Source organism: Narcine bancroftii, chromosome 1 (assembly GCF_036971445.1).
Source record: "Narcine bancroftii isolate sNarBan1 chromosome 1, sNarBan1.hap1, whole genome shotgun sequence".
NCBI lineage: Eukaryota > Metazoa > Chordata > Chondrichthyes > Torpediniformes > Narcinidae > Narcine > Narcine bancroftii.
The window spans coordinates 232,160,714-232,185,455 of NC_091469.1; the positions used below are offsets into that span (position 1 = coordinate 232,160,714).

The following is a 24,742-nucleotide window of genomic DNA, read 5'->3' on the forward strand; positions in this document are numbered from 1 at the left end:
ATTAGATAAGACTTACATTTTGGGTTTTTGACTTGAAATTAACAGCTGGTTTGTTGTCTATGCAAATTGTTGACTTTTGAGGAACTGATGAAAAAAGGTTGAACCTGTGATTCTTTATTGACCTGCATCCTCTCCCACCACAACCAATTCTGCCTTCAAAAAAAATTTTCTTATTCAAAAATAATTTGTAGCACAGATAAAAGTGTTGTCCCTCATTGCTTTTCTAGCATTTGATGCTTATTTTGAAATAATGGTCTGCAAATGTGAAGAGAACCATATTAAATTTCCTCTGCACCCTCTCTAGTCCTGACTTACACCAGGAATGTTTGGTAGATGAGTGTTTCGAGCATTTTCTGATATCCAGCATCTGCAGTCTTTTTAATTGTCTCGATATATAAATTGTTGGATATTTGTTATTTGTCTTGCAAAACATTTTCTTTTTTTTTCATTCTCTTACACAGAATCAATATCGATTTGAAGGAACTGGATTTTCCACAATCCCTCAGCTGATAGATTATCATTACAGCACAAAGCAAGTGATCACAAAAAAATCAGCAGTGGTTCTTTTAAGTCCTGTTGTTAAGGTGGGTGTATTCAGACACGAGATTGGAATAATCTACTTTTCACATTTTGAAATTATTTGATCTGAGCATTGAGTTGTAAACTTCGAATAATTCACTCAGTAGTTTGCAACTTTTACTGCCAAAAATTCTAATCTTATCTGAGGTCTGCTGTTGAAATAGTTAGATTGTTCAAGTAATTTAATATGTGCAATAACAAATTATTTCATTAGTCTTGGACTAATCTAGAAAAGTGAATTAATATTGGATTCTCAGTTAGTAGGATCACAATAACATGAATAACTTCCAATGAAGTACCTGCTTCTTGCTGTTATTGATAGAACTTTAGGTTTTTTTTTCTCTGCTTCATTATCACTCATATTTCCTGTAAAAAGGTTTTTAAGGATTACAACTCCCAGCTCAACCATGTCCCCCACTTTTGCTTGCCTCATTAATCTTGGCTTTATATCAGAATTCAGATAATTTCATTACATTTCCTGAAGATGCAAACGTTAATTAATAGCATCTTCTACAAGATAATTGCACTGATCTTGCAGCATGCATATTCTCCACATACCAAACTGAACTGCATGAGGTAGACTCACAGAATTCTGCAGAGAGCCCCAGCAATTTTTCTAGTACTTACCTGACAAAATCTATTCACAATGTTTAGACAAAGTCCTTGCCTGACATAATCTAGTTACAAGGTTTAGGCAAAATCCTTCCCTGACATAGTCTGGTCACAACATTTTGACAAAGTCCTTGCCTGACATAATCTAGTCACAACGTTAAAGGCAAAGTCCTTGCTTGACATAATCTAGTCACAATGTTTAGGCAAAGTTCTTGCTTGACCTAATCTAGTCACAATGTTTAGGCAAAGTCCTTGCTTGACATAATCTAGTCACAAGGTTTAGACAAAATCCTTGCCTGACATAGTCTAGTCACAACATTTAGGCAAAGTTCATGCTTGACATACTCTAGTCACAACGTTTAGGCAAAGTCCTTGCTTGACATAGTCTAGTCACAACGTTTAGTCAAAGTCCTTGCTTGACATAATCTAGTCACAATGTTTAGGCAAAGTCCTTGCTTGACATAGTCTAGTCACAACGTTTAGGCAAAGTCCTTGCTTGACAGTCTAGTCACAACGTTTAGGCAAAGTTCTTGCTTGACATAATCTAGTCACAACGTTTAGGTAAAGTCCTTGCTTGACATAATCTAGTCACAACGTTTAGGCAAAGTCCTTGCCTGACATAGTCTAGTCACAACGTTTAGGCAAAGTCCTTGTTTGACATAGTCTAGTCACAACGTTTAGGCAAAGTCCATGCTTGACATAGTCTAGTCACAACGTTTAGGCAAAGTCCTTGCTTGACATAGTCTAGTCACAACGTTTAGGCAAAGTCCTTGCTTGACATAATCTAGTCACAATGTTTAGGAAAAGTCCTTGCTTGACATAGTCTAGTCACAATTTTTAGGCAAAGTCCTTGCTTGACATAGTCTAGTCACAACGTTTAGGCAAAGTCCTTGCTTGACATAGTCTAGTCACAACGTTTAGGCAAAGTTCTTGCTTGACATAATCTAGTCACAACGTTTAGGCAAAGTCCTTGTTTGACATAGTCTAGTCACAATGTTTAGGAAAAGTCCTTGCTTGACATAGTCTAGTCACAATTTTTAGGCAAAGTCCTTGCTTGACATAGTCTAGTCACAATTTTTAGGCAAAGTCCTTGCTTGACATAGTCTAGTCACAACGTTAAGGCAAAGTTCTTGCTTGACATAATCTAGTCACAACGTTTAGGCAAAGTCCTTGTTTGACATAATCTAGTCACAATGTTTAGGCAAAGTTCTTGCTTGACATAATCTATTCACAACGTTTGGGCAAAGTCCTTGCCTGACATAGTCTAGTCACAACGTTTAGGCAAAGTCCTTGCCTGACACAGTCTAGTCACAACGTTTAGGCAAAGTCCTTGCTTGACATAGTCTAGTCGCAACGTTTAGGCAAAGTTTTTGCTTGACATAATCTAGTCACAACGTTTGGGCAAAGTCCTTGCCTGACATAGTCTAGTCACAACGTTTAGGCAAAGTCCTTGCCTGACATAGTCTAGTCACAACGTTTAGGCAAAGTCCTTGCTTGACATAGTCTAGTCACAACGTTTAGGCAAAGTCAATGCTTGACATAGTCTAGTCACAACGTTTAGGCAAAGTCCTTGCTTGACATAATCTAGTCACAATGTTTAGGCAAAGTCCTTGCTTGACATAATCTAGTCACAATGTTTAGGCAAAGTCCTTACTTGACATAGTCTAGTCACAACGTTTAGGCAAAGTTCTTGCTTGACATAATCTAGTCACAACGTTTAGGTAAAGTCCTTGCTTGACATAATCTAGTCACAACGTTTAGGCAAAGTCCTTGCTTGACATAGTCTAGTCACAACGTTTAGGCAAAGTTCTTGCTTTTTTTTCAATTTTTTATTTTTCACACCATAAATCACATTAGCCATGATACACACTTTTTCCTTTTCACACATATACAGTGACATTTTCTCCCCCCCCCCCTCCCTCCTCCCAACCCACCCCCCCCCCCTCCCATCCATTTAAGGTATACAATCTAGGATACATTAAACCAGTCAATGTTGTCACTCAAAAAAAAAACACCAGAAATTCTACTGAGTCCATTCTTTTCTTTCCTTCTCCTTCCATCAACTTAGGTAATGATTGTTCCCGGTAGGTTTTCGCTATTGTATTTAATGTAAGGCTCCCATATTTGTTCAAATATTTCAATATTATTTCTTAAACTATATGTTATTTTTTCTAATGGAATACATTTATTCATTTCTATATACCATTGTTGTATTTTCAAATTATCTTCCAATTTCCAGGTTGACATAATATATTTTTTTGCTACTGCTAGAGCTATCTTAACAAATCTTTTTTGTGCATCCTCCAAATCAATTCCAAATTCTTTGTTTTTATGTTACTTAGGAGAAAGATCTCTGGATTCTTTGGTATATTGTTTTCTGTTATTTTATTTAATATCTGGTTGAGATCTTCCCAAAATTTTTCTACTTTCTCACATGTCCAGATTGCATGAATTGTTGTTCCCATTTCTTTTTTACATCGAAAACATCCATCAGATACTGTTGGGTCCCATTTATTTAACTTTTGAGGTGTAATGTATAGTCTGTGTATCCAGTTATATTGTATCATACGTAGCCTCGTATTTATTGTATTTCTCATCGTTCCAGAACATAATTTCTCCCATGTTTCCTTTTTTATCTTTATATTTAAATCTTGTTCCCATTTTTGTTTAGTTTTACCATTTGTTTCCTCATTCTCCTTTTCTTGCAGTTTAATATACATATTTGTTATAAATCTTTTGATTATCATTGTATCTGTAATCACATATTCAAGGTTACTTGCCTCTGGCAAACTCAAACTGCTTCATAATTTATCCTTCAAGTAGGATCTCAATTGGTAATATGCCAGCGCTGTATCTCCAGTTATATTGTACTTATCTTTCATTTGTTCAAAGGATAAGAATCTATTTCCTGAAAAACAATTTTCTATTCTTTTAATCCCTTTTTTTTCCCATTCTCTAAAGGAAAGGTTATCTATTGTAAAAGGGAGTAACTTGTTTTGCGTCAATATTAGTTTTGGTAATTGATCATTTGTTTTATTTCTTTCTACATGAATCTTCTTCCAAATATTGAGGAGATGATGTAATACTGGAGAACTTCTATGTTGCACCAATTTTTCATCCCATTTATATAATATATGTTCAGGTATCTTTTCCCCTATTTTATCTAATTCTAATCTCGTCCAGTCTGGTTTTTCCCTTGTTTGATAAAAATCTGATAGGTATCTTAATTGTGCGGCTCTATAATAATTTTTAAAGTTTGGCAGTTGTAAGCCTCCTTGTTTATACCATTCTGTTAATTTATCTAGTGCTATCCTCAGTTTCCCCCCTCTCCATAAAAATTTCCTTATTATTTTCTTTAACTCCTTGAAGAATTTTTCTGTCAGTTGTATTGGCAATGCCTGAAATAAATATAATATCCTTGGAAAAATGTTCATTTTAATACAGTTTATCCTTCCTATTAGTGTTGGTGGTAAATCTTTCCAATGCTCTAAATCGTCCTGTAATTTTTTCATTAGTGGATAATAATTGAGTTTATATAGTTGGCCGAGATTTTTGTTTATTTGTACACCTAGGTATCTTATTGCCTGCATTTGCCATCTAAATGGAGATTCCTTCTTAAATTTTGAGAAATCCGCATTATTCATAGGCATTGCTTCACTTTTATTTACGTTTATCTTGTAACCCGACACTTCTCCATATTCCTTCAATTTCTTATATAATTCTTTTATTGATAGTTCTGGTTCTGTTAAGTACACTATAACATCATCCGCAAATAGACTGATGTTATATTCCTTGTCTTTTATTTTTATTCCTTTTATATTATTGTCTATTCTTATCAATTCTGCTAGTGGTTCTATAGCAAACGCAAACAATAAAGGTGATAGTGGGCATCCCTGCCGCGTTGACCTGCTTAAGTTAAATTGCTTTGATACATGTCCATTTATTGTCACTTTCGCTAACGGTCCCTTATATAATGCTTTAATCCAATTAATATACTTCTCCGGTAAACTAAATTTTTGCAATACTTTGAACAAATAATTCCATTCTACTCTGTCAAAGGCCTTCTCTGCATCTAAAGCAACTGCTACTGTAGGTGCTTTATTTCCTTCTACTGCATGAATTAAGTTAATAAATTTACAAATATTGTCTGTTGTGCGTCTTTTTTTGATAAATCCAGTTTGGTCTAAATTTATCATTTTCGGTACATGCTCTGCTAATCTGTTTGCTAATAGTTTAGCTATTATCTTATAATCTGTGTTTAGTAAAGATATTGGTCTATATGACGCTGGTAAGAGTGGATCTTTCCCTTGCTTTAGTATTACTGTAATTATTGCTGTTTTACATGAATCTGGTAAGCTTTGTGTTTCATCAATCTGGTTGATTACATCCAGGAGGGGCAGAATTAATAAGTCTTTAAATGTTTTGTAGAATTCTATTGGAAATCCGTCCTCTCCTGGTGTCTTATTATTTGGTAATTTTTTTATTATCTCTTGTATTTCTACTATTCCAAATGGTTCTGTTAATTTATTTTGTTCCTCTATTTGTAGTTTTGGTAGTTCAATTTTAGTCAGAAATTCATCTATTTTCCCTTCTTTCCTTTTGTTTTCAGTTCGGTATAATTGTTCATAAAATTCTCTAAAGTTTTCCTTTATTTCTTTTGGATTATATGTAATTTGGTTATCTTTTTTCCTTGATGCCAATACCATTTTCTTAGCTCGTTCTGTCTTAAGCTGCCATGCTAGGATTTTGTGCGTTTTTTCACCCAGTTCATAATATTTCTGTTTTGTCTTCATTATATTCTTCTCCACCTTATATGTTTGTAGTGTTTCATATTTTATTTTTTTATCCGCCAATTCTCTTCTTTTAGTTGTATCTTCCTTCATTGCTAATTTTTTTTCTATATTTACTATTTCCTTTTCCAACTGCTCTGTTTCCTGATTATAGTCCTTCTTCATCTTGGTTACATAACTTATTATTTGCCCTCTAATGAATGCTTTCATTGCATCCCATAGTATAAACTTATCTTCCACTGATTCCATATTTATTTCAAAATACATTTTTATTTGTTTTTCAATAAATTCTCTAAAATCCTGCCTTTTAAGTAACATGGGGTTTAATCTCCATCTATACATTCTTGGAGGGATGTCCTCTAGCTTTACTGTCAATATTAAGGGTGAATGGTCCGATAGTATTCTAGCTTTATATTCTGTTTTTCTTACTCTATCTTGCATACTAGCTGATAACAAAAATAGGTCTATTCTTGAGTATGTTTTATGTCTAGCCGAGTAATGTGAATACTCCTTTTCTTTTGGGTGTTGTTTCCTCCATATATCCAAAAGTTGCATTTCTTCCATTGATTTAATTATAAATTTGGTTACTTTATTATTTCTGTAATTTTTTTCCCAGTTTTATCCATATTTGAATCCAAATTCAGGTTGAAATCCCCTCCTATTAATATGTTCCCTTGCGTATTTGCTACCTTCAAAAAGATATCTTGCATAAACTTTTGATCTTCTTCGTTAGGTGAATATACATTGAGTAGATTCCAAAACTCCAAATATATCTGACATTTTATCATTACATATCTCCCTGCTGGATCTATTATTTCCTCTTCTATTTTAAATGGCACATTTTTACTAATTAATATAGCCACTCCTCTTGCTTTTGAATTATACGAAGCTGCTGTTACATGTCCTACCCAATCTCTCTTTAATTTCTTGTGCTCCAATTCAGTTAAGTGTGTTTCTTGCACGAATGCTATATCAATTTTTTCTTTTTTCAGTAAATTTAGCAGTTTCTTCCTTTTAATTTGGTTATGTATTCCATTAATATTTAAAGTCATATAGTTCAACGTAGCCATTTTATACTTTGTTTATCTTCCCTTTCCGTTTCTCCATCATTACCTTTCCTTCTTATCCATTTCTGTTTTCTTGTTTTAAACCCTTTGTAAGACAACATTCCTAAAACATCAAACATTTTCCTTATTCTCCTATTTAAAACTTCTTTAGCCCCAATCTCCCCTTCCCCTCCTGAGTTGTCCTTTATCCCTTGTCGGACAACTACATCTCCCCTCTCCATTTGGGTTTGCGAATTCACTCGCAAGAGTCAGCTGATTTTGCAGTGACCGCAACTCCTCCCCACCCAGCCCCCCCAGAAAAGATTTCACTTTTCATATGTAACAAAGGTCACTCTTTTAGTTCCCTCCTTATTCCCTCTATTCCATTTCCTTCCCTTATTAATTCTTGTCTATACTATCTATATTTTCCTCTAAATACGGATACATTCACGTATGCACATTATACATATACACACTTTTACCTCTTTACCCACATACATATAAATCGTGGTCATTTTTACTCTCATTACACGTCTTCATCCCTCAGTCTATTTTGTAATTGTTCTGCAAATTTTCGTGCTTCTTCTGGATCCGAGAATAGTCTGTTTTGTTGTCCTGGAATAAATATTTTCAATACCGCTGGATGCTTTAGTATAAATTTATACCCTTTCTTCCATAAAATCGCCTTTGCTGTATTGAACTCCTTTCTCTCTTTAGGAGTTCAAAACTTATATCTGGATAAATGAAGATTTTTTGCCCTTTGTACTCCAGTGGCTTGTTGTTCTCTCTTACTTTTTCCATTGTCTTCTCCAGTACCTTTTCTCTTGTAGTATATCTTAGGAATTTTACTAAAATAGATCTTGGTTTTTGTTGTGGTTGTGGTTTAAAGGCCAATGCTCTATGTGCCCTTTCTATTTCCATTTCTTGCTGTAGTTCTGGACATCTAGGATCCTAGGGATCCAATCTTTTATAAACTCTCTCATATTCTTGCCTTCTTCATCTTCCTTAAGGCCCACTATCTTTGTTATTTCTTCTGTTATAATTTTCCATTATATCTATTTTCTGAGCTAACAGTTCTTGTGTCTCTATAACTTTTTTATTAGATTCCTCTAATTTCTTTTTTAAGTCCTCTACCTCCATTTCTACTGCTACTGCCCGCTCTTCCATCTTGTCCATTTTCTTTCCCATTTCTGTTAAGGTCATATCTATTTTATTCATTTTCTCTTCTGTGTTGTTTATTCTTCTTCTTAAATCATAAAATTCCTGTGTTTGCTATTCTTTAAATGACTCCATGTATTCTTTAATAAGAGAAAGTATATCCTTTATCTTGCCTTTCCCTTCTTCTTCTATTTCACTGTATTCTTCCTCTTCTTCTTCCTCTGGGTTGGCCATCTGTTGTTTCTTTGTTGCCCTTTTCTTCTCTTCTTTCTTGTTTCCATTGTCTTCTGTGTTCTCTTCTTGCTGCAGGTGTTCTGCAACTGTCGTTGCCGGCTGTGGAGATCGACTCCCCAGCTGGTCACCCCTCCCGTCGGTGTGTTTTTTTTCATGCAGACCGCGCATGCGCGAAGAGTCGCGCATGCGCGGTTGCGCAATTTTACTCAGCTCAGTGAGCAATTTTTGTAGTCCAATTTCTACCGACCTGAGGGAGCGGATTTCTCTCTCCACCGCGGGCCTCTTCGAACAGGTAAGGCCTTCTCCTTCTTCCTCCGTTGTCTTCTCTTCCTCTCTTCTTACCGCTGCTTTCGATTTTTCTTTTTTTGTCGCCATCTTCTTTCCATCTTTATACTCACTTTTCTTTAACTTTTATTTCTGTGCCTTTGTGTTTTCCATTGTTTTTTCTGACTTTTCTGGAGAGGGCTGGAGTACACCGTCCGGCCACTACTCCATCACGTGACTCCCCCACCCCTAAACCGGCAAAGTTCTTGCTTGACATAGTCTAGTCACAATGTTTAGGCAAAGTCCTTGCTTGACCTAGTCTAGTCACAACGTTTCGGCAAAGTCCTTGCTTGACCTAGTCTAGTCACAACGTTTAGGCAAAGTCCTTGCTTGACCTAGTCTAGTCACAACGTTTAGGCAAAGTCCTTGCTTGACATAGTCTAGTCACAACGTTTAGGCAAAGTCCTTGCTTGACATAGTCTAGTCACAACGTTTAGGCAAAGTTCTTGCTTGACATAATCTAGTCACAACGTTTAGGTAAAGTCCTTGCTTGACATAATCTAGTCACAACGTTTAGGCAAAGTCCTTGCCTGACATAGTCTAGTCACAACGTTTAGGCAAAGTCCTTGCCTGACATAGTCTAGTCACAACGTTTAGGCAAAGTCCTTGCCTGATATAGTCTAGTCACAACGTTTAGGCAAAGTCCTTGCCTGACATAGTCTAGTCACAACGTTTAGGCAAAGTCCTTGCTTGACATAGTCTAGTCACAACGTTTAGGCAAAATCCTTGCTTGACATAGTCTAGTCACAACGTTTAGGCAAAGTCCATGCTTGACATACTCTAGTCACAACGTTTAGGCAAAGTCCTTGCTTGACATAATCTAGTCACAATGTTTAGGCAAAGTCCTTGCTTGACATAATCTAGTCACAATGTTTAGGCAAAGTCCTTACTTGACATAGTCTAGTCACAATGTTTAGGCAAAGTCCTTGCCTGACATTGTCTAGTCACAATGTTTAGGCAAAGTCCTTGCCTGACATCATCTAATCACAAAGTTTAGGAAAAACATGCTCTATCCTTGAAAAAGTTGAGAAAATATTTTACGCTCTGTTAGGCCAAATCCCCAACTTTGATAGAATCATATAGAGTGGAAACAGGCCCTTCAACCCATCTTAGCAATGCCAATAAAAATACCAATATGCATTTGGTCCATATCCCTCTAAAACTTGTAGTCCCTATGCCATAAGCGTTCTGTGATTCGTTAGGGATTGCTTCAAGTGGTATGTGAGTGGGAAGGGAAGGGTGAGAATCACTGTTCCAAACCTAATTGTTACTGAAATATTTTGCTTGAGAAAAATTGTCATTGGCCCATTTCCTTTGGAGTTACAAAACCTTGCAGATAACGAGTCAGTTAGGTATGATTAAAACCATAGTTTTCAAGTCTTTTTCTTTCCATTCACACATCACATTAAGCAATTCCTTACTGATCACAGAGCACTTATGGCATAGGAAATACTTAAGGACGGATGTGAGTTTTAAAAATAAAGGTTGCCCATCCCTGCTCTAAACCCATCCTATCTAGGTTTAATTTTTGCTTAAACATTGCTATAGCACCTACCTCAGCCACTTTCTCTGGAAACCCATTCCATTATACCCACCTTCCTCTGTGCATTTTTTTTTAAAGTTACTCCTCATGTTTCTATTGTACCTCTCCCCCCTCACCTTAAACCTATATCCCCTGGTTACTGTTTCCATTACTCTGGGCAGAAAAGTGTCTGCATTCCTCTCATTATTTTGTACATCTCTATGAGATCACCCCTCATCTTCCTGCCCTCCAAGGAATAAAACCCTAACCTGCTCAACTTCTCCCTAAAGCTCATGCCCCTGAGTCCTGGCAACATCCTCTAAATCTTTTCTGCTCTCTCTCCAGCGTGACAACATCTTTCCCATAGCACGATGTCCAAAACTGAATACAATATTCCAAATGTGGCCTCACTATGTGGTCTTGTACAACTGCTACATAATCTCCTAAGGCCAATATGCAAAAAGACTTTTTTTAACTGTGTTGCCACTTTCATGATACTACGTAGCTATCTGCTCGACAACTCTTCCCAGTTCTCTACCATTCACTATGTAGATCTATTCATGTTAGACCTTCCAAAATGCAACACCTTGCATTTCTCTGCATTAAATTCCATCATCCATTCCTCTGCCCACCTGCCCAACTAATTGTGATCCTGCTGTGATCTTTGGCAACCGTCTTCATTATCTGCAATACCAAACATTTTCATGTCTTGCACAAATTTGCTAATCATGCCATGAACATTTTCAGCGACATCATTGATTCATTCATCTAAATTATGACAATCAGAAATGGGTCCAGCACCGAACCCTGTGTCACACCACTAGTCACAGGCCTCCAGTTCGAAAAACAGCCTTCTACCATCTCCATCTGCTTTCTTCCAAGAAGTCCATTTCCATCCATTTTGCTATCTCTCCTTGGATCTAACTTTCCACAGCAGTCTTTCATTTGGAACCTTGTCGAATGCCTTGCTGAAATGCACGTATCTACAGCAAATCTACGGCTCTGCCCTTGTCAATGTTTTTGGTCACATCTTCAAAAAACTCAAGCAGATTTGTGAAACAAAATCTCCTACTTACAAAACCATGCTGACCATCCTTTTATCAGCCTTTGTCCATCTAAGTGCATGCATATCTTCACCTTCAGAAAACCTTCTTGTAACATAACAACCACAGATGTGAGGTTCACTGGCCTTCAGTTCCAAGACTTTTCCTTGCAGTGCTTCTTGAATAGAGGCACAGTGTTTGCCACCTTCCAGTCTCTGGCATCTTACCTGTGCTTACTGACGACACATAAATCTCAGCCAGGGCTTCTCCAATGTTCTCTGTAGCTTCCCACGTGGATATATTGGATATATCTGATCAGTCCCAGGAGATGCATCTACCTGAATATGGATCAGGACCTTTAAGCAGCTCCTCAGTTAGTATTACAGTAATCTCATAGCATTACCATTGACTGCCCCATGTTCCCCAGTCTGCATGCCTTTCTCCACAATAAAAACAGAAGAAAAGTACTAGTTGAGGACCTTACCCATCTCCTGTGACTCCACATTGATTCCATTTGTCCTATTTTTTTTTCTCTGGTTACCCTTTTTCTCTTTATGTATTCAAAATACTTATTCTTCTTGGAAGGTGCATGTTCTGAACTTTGTAAACATACTTTTAAAAATATTCCATTTCCTAATGTCCTTCTTTCTTCAAAATATCTGTTCCGAATAACATGATCTAGCTCTTGACTTATACCTTCTAAGTTGACGTTTTTCCCAAATTTTAATTTGCAGTCCTGGCATATCTCTTTCCAATTGGAGAGTGCCTTCAGTTGGGTGTAAATCATATCTCATAAGAATTTCTAATACACCTATCATACGTCCGAGTTCCTTTCTGACCAACAGACTCAAGTCAGAAGTATGTTAACATGGCATGTTGAAGTCATAAATCAAGACATTTAATGAAATTTTCAATTCCAAATCAAGTGTCTTCCTCAGCTTCTTTCCAGATCTATCAGCAGGGGATAGGTTTCTCCCTCTTGCTTGGGATCTTCTTTGGTGTGCTTACCAAATGGCAACTGAGAGACAGTTACTATCGTACGCATGCAGCCGTTATTTTTCTTCAGCTGTATGTAATATGTACATTCGGTTATAAGTCGCATAGGTTGTGAGTCGGGAAGAGGCCGTATACTCAGTTCTTTGCTGTACATTATAAATGAATTTTTATCAGCCACTCTAACTTTTGGAATTAGATTGATAGTTAGAATTTTGTAATGTTAATTAAGAACATTAATCAAATTTTTAAAATTATTCTTACTGTAATTGTTCTACCAAATGTTACTTATTCTTAAAATAAGAAACTCCTGCAGTTTTATCGACTCATTTAAAATTCTGGAATCACTCTTTCATAAAAGATGAATTTGTGGCAGCTCACATCCTCATGGCGAACCGGCCCCGCTTGTATCGCCACGTGGCGGGGCAGCCATGGGGAAATGGCGTCGTCAGGGGTTTCTCTCTGACTCCAGCATCCCTTCCAGCGTGCGTCCTGGGCAGTGATTATGATGTCATAATGTACCAGGTGACTGAGCTCCTGCTGCCCTTAAAGGGACGCGCTGAATTTGAATAAAAACAGTCGTTAACCACCATTGGTTTGGTAGCAGTGATTTCCTTCAGCTCCTGCCATCGCTACAGTGGTGACCCCGATGGGTCCAGACGTCTATCTGGACCCAGTGAACGATGGACACAGCCGAGGTGAACGCTGTAGCCCTCAAACATCCCCCCCTTCTGCCCCATCGCCCACGGACGTGGTTCGGGCAGGCAGAGGCACAATTCCACCTCCACAACGTCTCAGCCGACACCTCAAAATCTTGCCACGTCGTGGGCGCGCTGGACAAGGACATAGTGGCAAGGGTGGACGTCATCATTCTCCAGCCACCAGCAGTGGGCAAGTATACCGCCCTCAAAAGTCTACTCCTGTGGAAGTTTGGCCTCATTCCCCAGCAGTGTGCTTTCAGGCTCTTACACCTGGATGGGTTGGGGGATCTCAGTCCTCATGGACAAAATGCTGGCCCTGGAGGAGGATCATGAATGGTGTTTCCTTTTCCGCCAGATATTCCTTGAACAGATGCCAAAAGATATCCAGCTCCATCTGTCCGAAGAGGACTTTTCCGACCCCCACAAGGCCACAGCCCAGGCAGATGCCATCTGACGCGCAAAACAGGAGAACGAGGCAGCTCTCAGCCAAGTCTCCAAGCCGGGGCCCCGCCGTCTGCAGGATACCCCCAAGCACAAGCCAGAGGAAACCTAATCAACATGGTGCTTTTATCACCTGCGCTGGGGGGGGTGAAAGCCCGCAAGTGCCAACAACCCTGCGACTTCCAGGGGAACGGCCAGGCCAACCGCCGTTGGCCATATGGTTGGCCATATGAACAGCCTCCTTTACATCACTGACAAGTCCATGGGTTCCCGGTTCCAGATGGACATGGACCGAACTGAGTGCCCTCCCCCCTACAGTGCTGCAAACTTGAACTTGGACCCCCAGTCCAACCCTGCCGGCTGCCAATGGTTCTGCAATCAAGACCTATGGCACTTGTAGGGCACAGATACAGATCGTGGATGAAAAGTTCACTTGGAGGTTCGTCCTGGCCTTGGTGGGCACTGTGCTGTTAGGGGCTTACTTCCTAAGGGTTCATGGTTTGATGGTGGACGTGAGCGGCAGGAGGCTGCTCAACGCCCGCACCTTTCGCTCGGTGCACCTGGGCACGGCGGACGACGACAGACCCAAAATTGCCACCACTACAGACGAGTTCGCCAAGATCCTCAGTGAGTTCCCTGCCATCCTGGAGCTACGCTTCGACGTTGCCTCCCCCTGCCATGGAGTTTTCCATCACATCTCCACAAAAGGCCCCCCACTGCACGCCAGAGCTAGGCAGCTGCCACCAGAGAAGCTAAAACAGGCAAGGGTGGAATTCTTCAGGCTCCAGGAGTTGGGCATCGTTCGGCGGTCAGACAGCACTTGAGCGGCGCCACTGCACATGGTCCTGGGGTTGGAGGCCCTGCGGAGACTACAGACGGCTAAATAATGCCACGAGTCCAAACAGGTACCCGGTCCCTCATATCCAGGACTTCGTGGCCAACCTCCATGATGCACAGTTCTTTTCAAAAGTCGATCTGGTGCGCGGATACCACAAGATCCCGGTCCACCCCAATGACATTGGAAAGACCGCCATTATCACCCCTTTCGCCTTGTTTGAATGCCTCCGGATGCCATTCGGGTTGAAGAACGCGGCCCAGATGTTCCATCGCCTCATGGGCACAGTGGTTAGGGATTTGGACTTTGTCTTTATCTACCTAGATGGCATCCTGGTAAACAGCTGCAGCCGCGAAGAGCACAAGGCCCATCTCTGTACCCTGTTCACCCGGCTGGCAGAATTCGGCCTCACGGTCAACAAGGCCAAATGCCAGTTTGGGAAACAGATATTGCAGTTCTCAGCGTCTGGGGCAGCTCCGGCACCGGAGAAAGTGGCAACTGTCCAGCGTTTTCCCAAACCCTCCTCCCTCAAGGGCCTGCAGGCATTTGTGGGAATGGTAAAATAGCTGATCGCAATGAAATAGAAGACCCTGGCCTGGTCGGAAGAGGCAGACGAGGCCTTTGCTGCAATGAAACAGGCCCTCGCAGATGCGATTTTGTTGGTGCACCCATGCCCGGAAGCACACATGGTGCTCTCGGTTGACGCTTCCGCCATGGTGGTTGGGGGAGCACTGGAACAGTGGTTGATGGGCAGTGGCGCCCGCTGGCCTTTTTTAGTAAGCAGTTGCGGCCGCTGGAGCTTAAATACAATGCGTTCACCCGGGAGCTCCTGGCACTGTACCTGGCCACCCGCCATTTCTGATACTTTTTGGAGGGCAGAACTTTCACCATTTTTACCGATCACAAGCCCCTGGCTATGGTCAAGGACCCGTGGTCAGCTAGGCAACAGCGCCACCTGTCCTACATGTCCGAATTCACTACAGACATCCGGCACTGGGCGGGCAAGGACAATGAAGTTGTGGATGCGCTCTTCCGCCCGGCCATCAGCACACTAGCTCCCGGCGTCAACTACACACAACTAGCGCAGGCCCAGCAGCACAATGCTGAAACTCAAGCTCTCCGGACTGCCATCTCAGGTCTCCAGCTCAAGGGTATCCATCTTCCTGACTCCGCGCAGCTGCTGCTCTGTGACACCTCCACAGGCTCACCGTGCCCAGTAGTTCCACAGGAGTGGAAGGCTAGGGTCATCAGCTCTATCCACAATCTTGCCCTCTCCTCAGTAAAGACTACCGTGGTATGATGGCGCAGCGATTTGTTTGGCATGGACTCAAGAAGGAGGTCGCAGCACTAACCCACCACTGCATCAGGTGCTAGACGTCTAAAGTCCATAGGCACATGCAGGCCCCTGTTCAACATTTTGACTCGGCAACGCAGAGGTTCCAGCATATCCACGTGGAATTCGTGGGCCCCTTGCCAGTGTCCAGGGTTTTGCGGTACCTATTTACCATATTGGACAGAGCAACCAGGTGGCCAGAAGCCATCCCGGTCCGTGAGGAGTCAGCGGAGGCCTGTGCTAGAGCCCTGACCAACCAGTGGATCGCTCGTTTCAGTGTGCTGGCGCACATCACGAGCAATAGGTGCTCAATTTACATCCGTACTATGGTCGCAGCTGGCAAGGCTTTTAGGGGTAACACCATGGCCTACCACCCACAGTCTAACAGGTTGGTAGAGAGGTTCCACCAGCACTTAAAGTCCGCTCTGATGACAAGACTTTCTGGCCCTGACTGGGTGGACGAGTTGCCCTGGGTTCTCCTTGGGATTAGGACGGCGCCCAAGGAGGTCTTGCAAGCCTCGTCAGCAGAAATGGTTTACGGCGCGCCACTCTCCCAGTCAGGCAAATTCTTCGGCCCGGAGGCTGAGACGACCCACAATGAAGGTGAGCAGCTTGCAGACCTCCGTAAATGACTGGGCATCCTAACCCCACTGCCACCATTGCACCACGGCACCCGACCATCCCATATACTGAAAGATCTGGATGTGGCACAATTTGTTTTCGTCTGGAGAGGACCACAGAGGGCCCTGCTGCAGCACCCATGCGAAGGGCCGTAGAAGGTTCTCTGGCGGTTGGGTGGGACTTTTACTTTAGATGTGGGGGGCAGGGAAGAACAGTAAGCACTGTGGACCGCTTCAAAGCTGCTCATTTAAACTTATCACAGCCAGTGCAGACTGCTGGGCCCAAGCGCCGGGGCCGCCCGCCAAAGCGACAGAACGCGTAGCCAATTCTGGGGGTGGGGGATTTGTGTGACGGCACACATCCTCATGGCAAACCGGCCCCACTTGTATTGCCACGTGGCGGGGCACCATGGGGAAATGGTGTCGACTGAGGTTTCTCTCTGACTCCAGCATCCCTTCCAGCGCCCACCCTGCGCAGGGATTATGACGTCACAATGCACCAGGTGACTGAGCTCATGCTGCCCTTAAAGGGCCGCGCTGAATTTGAACAAAAACTGTCGTTAACGACCATTGGTATGGCAGCAGTGATTTCCTTCAGCTCCTGCAAGCGCCACAAATTGTTTATTAAGACATCTTTGATACTTTTCTTCATTTGGTAATAAATATGCTTGAAGAAAAAATGTAAAATATCTTTTCTTTGACACAGGATAAGAAATGGGTTCTCAATCATGACGATGTTACTCTTGGAGAATTACTAGGCAAAGTAAGTGGAAAAAATGCTTTCACTGATTGATCAGTTAACTTGTTACACTGTATAATACCATATTATATTTTCAGAAGATATTGCTGTTTATTTCTTCAACTGAACTGTACAGACATGCTCATTCAATCAGCACTTTAATTTTTATTTGTCAGAATAAGACTAATTTTTAAACTCATAATTAGCTCTTCCATTTTGTTGAACTCCATTCTCAAAGTGGAAATTAGGTGAGCAATCGAGTAACATCAGTGCTCTCCTCAGTGTATGCTGCTTGGCTTCAAGAAAGTACACACGAGCAATGATGGAGTTACTAAACCTTATCCCAAAATTCCCAGGTTAGGATAAAAATCAGGAATGCAAGAAACTGTAAACTAAGATATTGGCCTCCACATGTAGAGCATTTTCCAAGTAATTATAGAATTGAACAGATAATATTGGGAAAAAAAAATTACATACATATTTTCAAAACTATAATCAGTATCAAATCTCCACAATGCACATATTTTTAGAAAATACTGGAAATTAAACAATGGAAATGTGTGAGAACCTGTTTTAGCATTTTAGATCTTTGGTTAATATTTGTTGCTGGAACTAGTATTAGTTAAACCAGGTTCTGAAAGGGTTAATGTCACAGAATGCAAGTTAAATTAGATTTCAGTCAGAGTCTGAATAATATTTTTAAAATAAAGTTAGCATGTTATTCAAATGATCATTTGTTATGCACAACTTTTCCAGCATTTAAATGCAGCAGTGATTTTGGCTCATGGAAGCAGTACTGTTAAGAGACAACAGTGGAGACAATATTTTAAAAGTTTGAAATGAGCACTCACATCACAATGCTCACGTGGAGGCAAGAAATATTTTCCTGAACTCAGCCACTCTTAATTTTACACAACAAAAAAATGAGAAATACATGAAATTGTTTTGTGATGCTGAATTTTTGAGTTTGCTGTGTCCTAAAATACTTCTTGGGTATCTGGAAAATTTCAAGGAATACCAATTTGTAATCAGGGGTTCTGTTTTTGCATCCCAGCCCATGTCATTGTATCAACGCATGAAGAGTGGAGTGAGTCGTCTTTGTTGCTTCTGCAAACGCAGCATTATAGCCGTTTAAATTTGCTTCTGTATCTTCTCTTGGTTTATGGCTTTTCTTAAATTCTGCTAATAGCAGTTCAAGTTGACTCAGTAACTTGTTTTGGCAAATTGTTTCCTGTGATGAGACAAGCATTTTCCCTAATTGATATAACAATGCATTTAGTCATCAAAGAAACTGAAATAAATCATATTACAATAGACAGTAGGTGCTGGAGTTGGCCAATTGGCCCGTCGAGTCGGCTCCGCCATTTTTGAGATCATGGGTGATCATTCACTATCACTTCCCATTCCCAGCCTTATCCCCATAACCCTTAACTCCCTTACCCACAAGAGCCTTATCTAACTCCACTTTGAACATATCCAGCGAATCTGCCCCTACCATCCTCTGCAGTAAAGCATTCCACAGATCCACACTTCTCTGGGTTAAAAAAATTCTCCTCATCTCCATCCTAAAGGGCCTTCCCTGTATTCTTAAACTATGTCCTCTTGTTCTAGTCTCTCCCAACAGTGGGAACATGTAATCCGATTTCACCCTGTCTAGCCCCTTGATAATCATTCGTGTCTCCCCTCATCCTTCTAAACTCCATCGCATATAAGCCCAGTCTTTCTAACCTTTTAGCGTATGTCAGTCCTGCCATCCCAGGAACTAACCTTGTAAATCTGTGCTGCACTCCCTCTATAGCGAGTATGTCCTTCCTCAAATTTGGGGACCAGAACCGGACGCAATATTCCAGGTGAGGTCTCACCAAGGCCCTGAACAACTGCAGGAGGCCATCTCTGCTCCTATATCCCAATCCTCTCTTTATGAAAGCCAACATGCCGTTTGCCTTCTTCACTGCTTGCTGAACCTGCTCGCTAGCTTTTAGTGACTGGTGAACAAGTCCACCTGGATCTCTCTGCACTACCCCACTCCCTAGCTGTTAGCTATAAATATCTGAGAGGCATTTTGTCCCATCTAAAGCAAATGAAAACTTGAATATGAATGATTAATATACTTGTATAATTTTCCTCTGGGAATTTTAAATGTCAATCATGAGCAGGCGGAGTCATTTAGAATCTATTAAATGGAGGAAGCAACAATCAAAGAAAAAGGTATTTACCTTTCATGATGAGTGGATTTAATTTAATATGTGTATGATTAAATTGGACATTATGTGTTTCAGGGAAACTTTGGAGAAGTCTTTAAGGGAACATTAAAAGACAAAACTCCAGTAGCTGTAAAAACATGCAAAGAAGACTTGCCCCAAGAGCTGAAAATAAAATTTTTATCAGAAGCAAGGTAGGTTTTATCTGCTGACAACTCCATGAAAAGCATTTTGCATTTACTTGTTTAAAAGTGATTATTTTTCTCTATTAATGTTGACAAACAAGTCTGAATGAACATATCAATCAAATGTGATGCTGAAATAAAATCATGTCAATTTCTTCAAATTCCAGACCATTGTGTTGAAGAGAAAAAGAAATGGTTCTTGCTTCTCTTTCCCCTTATCACATCTTACTTTCAAATCACAATCTCCCATGGAGCTGGTTAGGTAGATCATGTATGTATTTGCATGCCTCTTCTAGTGAGAGATTGTTCCTGTGTCCACCGAATAAAAAATATTGCTTCATTGGTTTTTTGTTTTGTTTAGAACTAGATAATACACCTGTTGGTCATTGTTTCTATTGCAGTGGATCAAGAGCAAAGTGAAGAGTTATACAGATAAATTTGTATTGGATTAAGTGTAACTGGTGTCCCTCCAGTTACTGTTTATTTTCTGTGATTAATTAAGGAGCCTTGAATGATCGATGTTAGAGACGCGTAACCTGCAGATTTCCTTCCCTGATTATACATTGTCATCCTCCACTTCTGTGGCGTGACATTAACTTAAAAGATACTTTGCGATATGATTCAAACCTGAGTTCTTAAAAAATTGAAAACAGTGACATTAAAAAAAAAGTTCTTCTGGGAATGAAATTCTCTTTATGTTAACGAACCACTAATGTACCCAAAAGGAGATTACGTCCAAAATACTCTTGTTCGAGAGTGAGTTTTGAGGCTCACCCCTCGGCTGCTAACATATTGCAAGATAATTATTTTAAATCTTTATTTGGCCTAAACTTTCAGTTATTAATTGTGACTTTATGTAATATGTCAACCTTCTTGTATAAACTTTCTGTACATAAACTTCTCAATTTTCAACAGGATACTCAAACAGTATGATCATCCCAACATTGTCAAACTAATTGGTGTCTGTACTCAGAGGCAGCCCATTTACATTATTATGGAGCTTATACAAGGTAAAATACTTCTATATTGCCAATCTGTGCTCTAAATATCTATCTATTAATTTATTAGATATGATCCTCCTTAAAAAATACTATTTGCAACGTGCTGAGCTTCAGTTTATTAAAATACTTTCCATCTGTGAATAATCCTCATTCATATTCAGCATCAGAATCGGGTTTATTGGTCATGAACATGTGTCATGAAATTTGTTGTTTTGTGGCAATAGTATTTTGCAGAACAAGGTGCCAGATTACCATAAATACAATAAGTACAAAATTTAAAAAAAAAATAACTAGTGTAAAATAAAAGAGAGAAGGTGAGGTTAATCTATAGGTTAATTGTCCATTCAGAAATCTGATGGCGAGGGGAATAAGCTGTTTTTGTAATGTTGAGTGTGTGGCTTCAGGCTCCTATACCTCTTTCCTGATGGTAGTAGTGAGGTCCCTGATGTTAAAGGCTCCTTTCTTGAAGCACTGCCTCTTCGAGATGTCATTACTGCATGAAAGACTAATGTTCATGATAGCGTTGGCTGAGCTTACAACTTTCTGTAGCCTTTTCCTGTCTTGGCACCTCCATATCAGTCAGAATTCTGTATACCTGTAGAAATTTTCAAGAGTCTTTTGTGATATACCAAATCTCCTCAAACTCCTAACAAAATTTAGCCATCGACATGATGGTCCCAGGATAGGTCTTCAGAAAATTTGAAATTTCTTACCCTCTCCACTGCTGGCCCCTTGATGAGGACTGGTTTGTGTTCTCCTGGCTTCCCCGTTCTGAAGTCCACAATCAATTTCTTAGTTTTACTGATGTTGAGTGCAAGGTTATTGTGACACCACTCAACTAGCTGATGTATCTCACGACTCAATGGTTCCTCATTGCCATCTATGATTCTGAAGACATCTGTGGTGTCATCGGCAAATTTATAGGGCATTTGAATTGTGCCTAGCCACATAGTCATAGGTGTAGAGAGGTCTTCCAATGAGGAAATCCAGTTGCAAAGGTGGGTTCAGAGCACCAGGCTTTGAAACTTTCTGACCAGTACTGAGAGGATATTATTGAGAGCTGAGGTGTAATCAATGAAAAGCATTGTGGAACAATTGTGGCGATAGGCAAATTGCAATGGGTCCATATCTTTGCTCTGGAATTTTAAAAATATATTGTAATCCATCAGCTATCTATCTTTTAGATCCACCACTGGAAAAGATGTTCATAAGGTCTTTTCTTTGACTTTATCAAAATCTCTACTCTCCTGGGATCTTGTTCTTTATAAACCATTCACGCATCATCCTTACCTTACTTTTTAATGTTAGGCCTGCAGTTTTAGCATCGTGAATATTCTTTTAATGTGATTGTGACTGTAACAGTTGACCACCTGAACATTTTCCATTACTTGATACTGCACCAGGCCAATATCAGTATTGGAACAACTCAGTAATCCTATATAACATGAAATTATGACCAACGTAGATTATTTAACTTGTTAAAACTTGCTTTTAATTAGTATCACAGCATTATTTGTAGTGATTGCAGTTCAAAATTTGTATTTTCCCTTTTTTCAACAGTTGAGTTGATGTAAAGTTACCAAATGATTGCATCTTATTTTCTGTGTAGGTGGCGATTTTCTTACTTTTTTAAGAAGAAAGAAAGATGAATTGAAAATGAAACAGCTCGTGAAGATGTCTTTGGATGCTGCTGCAGGCATGGCTTACCTTGAGGGGAAAAACTGCATTCACAGGTGTGGAAATGGCTATCTAAATTTTAATAATTCATAGATGGTTCAGAGATACCGTTGAATTTTTGCATCACATTGATTACCAATAAACGAGATATGGGACACTCCAGTATTGGTTACATTACCATGTGTTAGCCAAACTCTCAATTGTTACATTTGCAAGAATCAAATGTGATTATCAATTTTGCATCAGGAAGTATCATATAAAGGGATAATGAACTTTATTACAAGATTTTTTTTCCTCAGAACAAATGAAATAAAAGACAGTCATTCTCAATAGGGCCATATGGTCTTGTTGGGGGGGGGGGGTGGGGGGCACAGGCTAAAATCATAAGATTTTTCATGTTTTTATGTAGTCAGTAGGAGAGAAGTACAGAAGAAATTAACTAATCTTGGCTGCTTCACAGGGAAGGAGCCCTATAAACGTTCAGCCTGAAGGGGGCTATTGCCAAAAAGAGATTAAGAATAACTGATATGGGCACACCCTCATATCTCCTGGAGGAATTACTAAACAAAAGTGCTAATTAAATAAAGCTTAATTCATCAAAACTTTTTAAATCTAAAGTTACTGTTGATTTTAAAAGAAACAATGCCACCGCACAAAGAAAGACACCTGAAGATTACACCGAAATAAAAACGTGAAGGAAGTAAGGAAAAAGAACTTGGGCCTACCTCATCAATGAAGCCAGCTGCCGAAGCATCGCCTGGGACCGCAGGAGACAGCCCCAGTGAGGGGCCATCTCACAGAGCCTCTTCTGCATCTCTCCACAAAGATGGCGCCATTTCAAAAACTTAACTACGCACGTGCGACTCCTCGCGCATGTGTGTTGGGGATACCAAAAAAATTGAAAAAAAAAATCTTCAATACCTTTAAAGGGCCAGTCCAGCATCCCAGCTGTGGAACAAGAAGATTTTCCAGATATAGAAGAGGAATCTAACAATTGTACAAGTGAAGAAGATATGAGTACAGAAGAGGAAGAATTTAAAGGCAAGGCTGTTTTTTAAGAAAAAAAGATTAAAATTGACAAGCTTGCGAGTGCAATGGAAAATAATTTCAAATTTTTAACTGGGGAATTACAAGTTAAAATGGATTTGAGTAAATCAATAAATGTTTCACAAGGGATCGATGTTAGAAGGCAGAATGCAAGATGATCGTGAAGAGGTTCAGGGTATTGCAGAAAGAGCGGATGTCGATGAAGATTGTGTTGCTGCTTTGGTCTCTATGAATTAAAAGTTATTGGAGAAAGTTGACATCTTGGACAATCTTTAAATTGTTGGGATGTCCGAAGGTAAAGAAGGTCAGGATGTAATTCGTTTTTTTCAGAATTGGATACCTGAAATGTTCGGGCAAGACAATTTTGAAAAGAAGATTTTGATTGAAAGAGCTCATTGGGCTCTTCAGCCCAAAGCCGGGACTGAATCAGAGACCTCAGTGTATATTGATCAGATTTGGACTGGCAATGCAAAGAGCTAGAGAACATGGGCAGTTGAATTATGAAGGCTATAAGATCTTTTTTTAATCGGCATTTGAGTCATGCTCTTTTGAAGAAAAGGAAAGAGTTTAACTCAGTTAAGAAGGCTTTATGTGATAAAGGTTATAGATTTGTGCTTCATTATCCAGCTACGTTGAAAGTATTCATTCCAGATCAACAGAATGTTTTCTTCATCAGTTATATTCAAGCTGAGGATTATGTTAAAAGATTTACCCAAGGCTCGGCATACAGAGGACTTGTTGAAATGATTTGTTAATGGTGGGGGAGGAATCCCTCCATTTTTATTCTGTTAGTCTTGATATTTTGATGACAAGAAAATTATTTTTTCCCCCCCGGGAGTCGGTGGTTGGATATGTTGCTCTTTGACATCTGTGTGTGTTTTCATGGTTGACCGTATAATGGAGGGTGGTAATGCTGGCTTATCTAGCATTTTAGGAGGGAGGGATTTATTATTATTTTTTTTTGTTGTTATTTCAGTCTTATATGAAACTACTGTTACTGGATTGCAGATGATGACGCCAGGACTTATTTTGATTTATGGGAACTCTTCCTGGACAGGAATAGGAGTTGTCTATTTGTTGGAATATATATACGACAATACAGCAATAAAGCAGTCAAGGTATTGAGTTTTAATATCAATGGGATTAACGGCCCCATAAAAAGGAAAAAGATTTTGTCGTATATTAAGAAATTAGAAGTGAATATTTATTTTTAAGAGAGACTCATTTGACGGACAGTGAATATTTAAAATTGAAAAGGGATTGGGTAGGACAAGTAGTTTTTTCTCCATTTAATTCAAAAGCTAGGGGAGTGGCAATTTTAATTTAAAAAAATTTACCAGTTAATTACAGATCCAGTGGGAAGATATCATAGTTAATTGTCAAATATTTTCTGAAGAATTGACCTTATTGAATATTTATGCACCTAATTTGGATGAACAGAAATTTATTTAGGATACTGTTTTAATTTTGGGGAATGTACATGAAAATATTTTGATGGGTGGTGAGTTTAACTTTTGTTTGAAACCTGTATTGGATAATCTTCGAAAACTATAAGGCAGTTAAAAGTTACCATCTTTAATGAAATATTTTAATTTAATTGATATACAGCGATGAATGCATCCTAAGGACAGGGACTATTCTTTTTATTCTAGCAGGTATGA

General features: G+C 39.7%; 1 protein-coding gene across 5 annotated transcripts in view; it reads left to right on the forward strand.

Moving 5' to 3' along the window:
- The window catches only part of fer (fer (fps/fes related) tyrosine kinase), a 226,584-nt gene that overhangs the window by 178,825 nt on the left and 23,017 nt on the right, over positions 1 to 24,742 (forward strand). For 3 of the 5 annotated variants that reach the window (XM_069892572.1, XM_069892571.1, XM_069892573.1), the window contains 5 exons: positions 462 to 584; positions 16,938 to 16,994; positions 19,250 to 19,365; positions 20,272 to 20,366; positions 21,967 to 22,090. In XM_069892572.1, coding sequence (XP_069748673.1) covers positions 462 to 584; positions 16,938 to 16,994; positions 19,250 to 19,365; positions 20,272 to 20,366; positions 21,967 to 22,090 — 515 coding nt within the window. Of the gene's footprint in view, positions 1 to 461; positions 585 to 16,937; positions 16,995 to 19,249; positions 19,366 to 20,271; positions 20,367 to 21,966; positions 22,091 to 24,057; positions 24,200 to 24,742 lie in introns of all 5 variants that reach the window. The other 2 variants (XR_011342757.1, XR_011342758.1) reach the window with 2 other exon arrangements.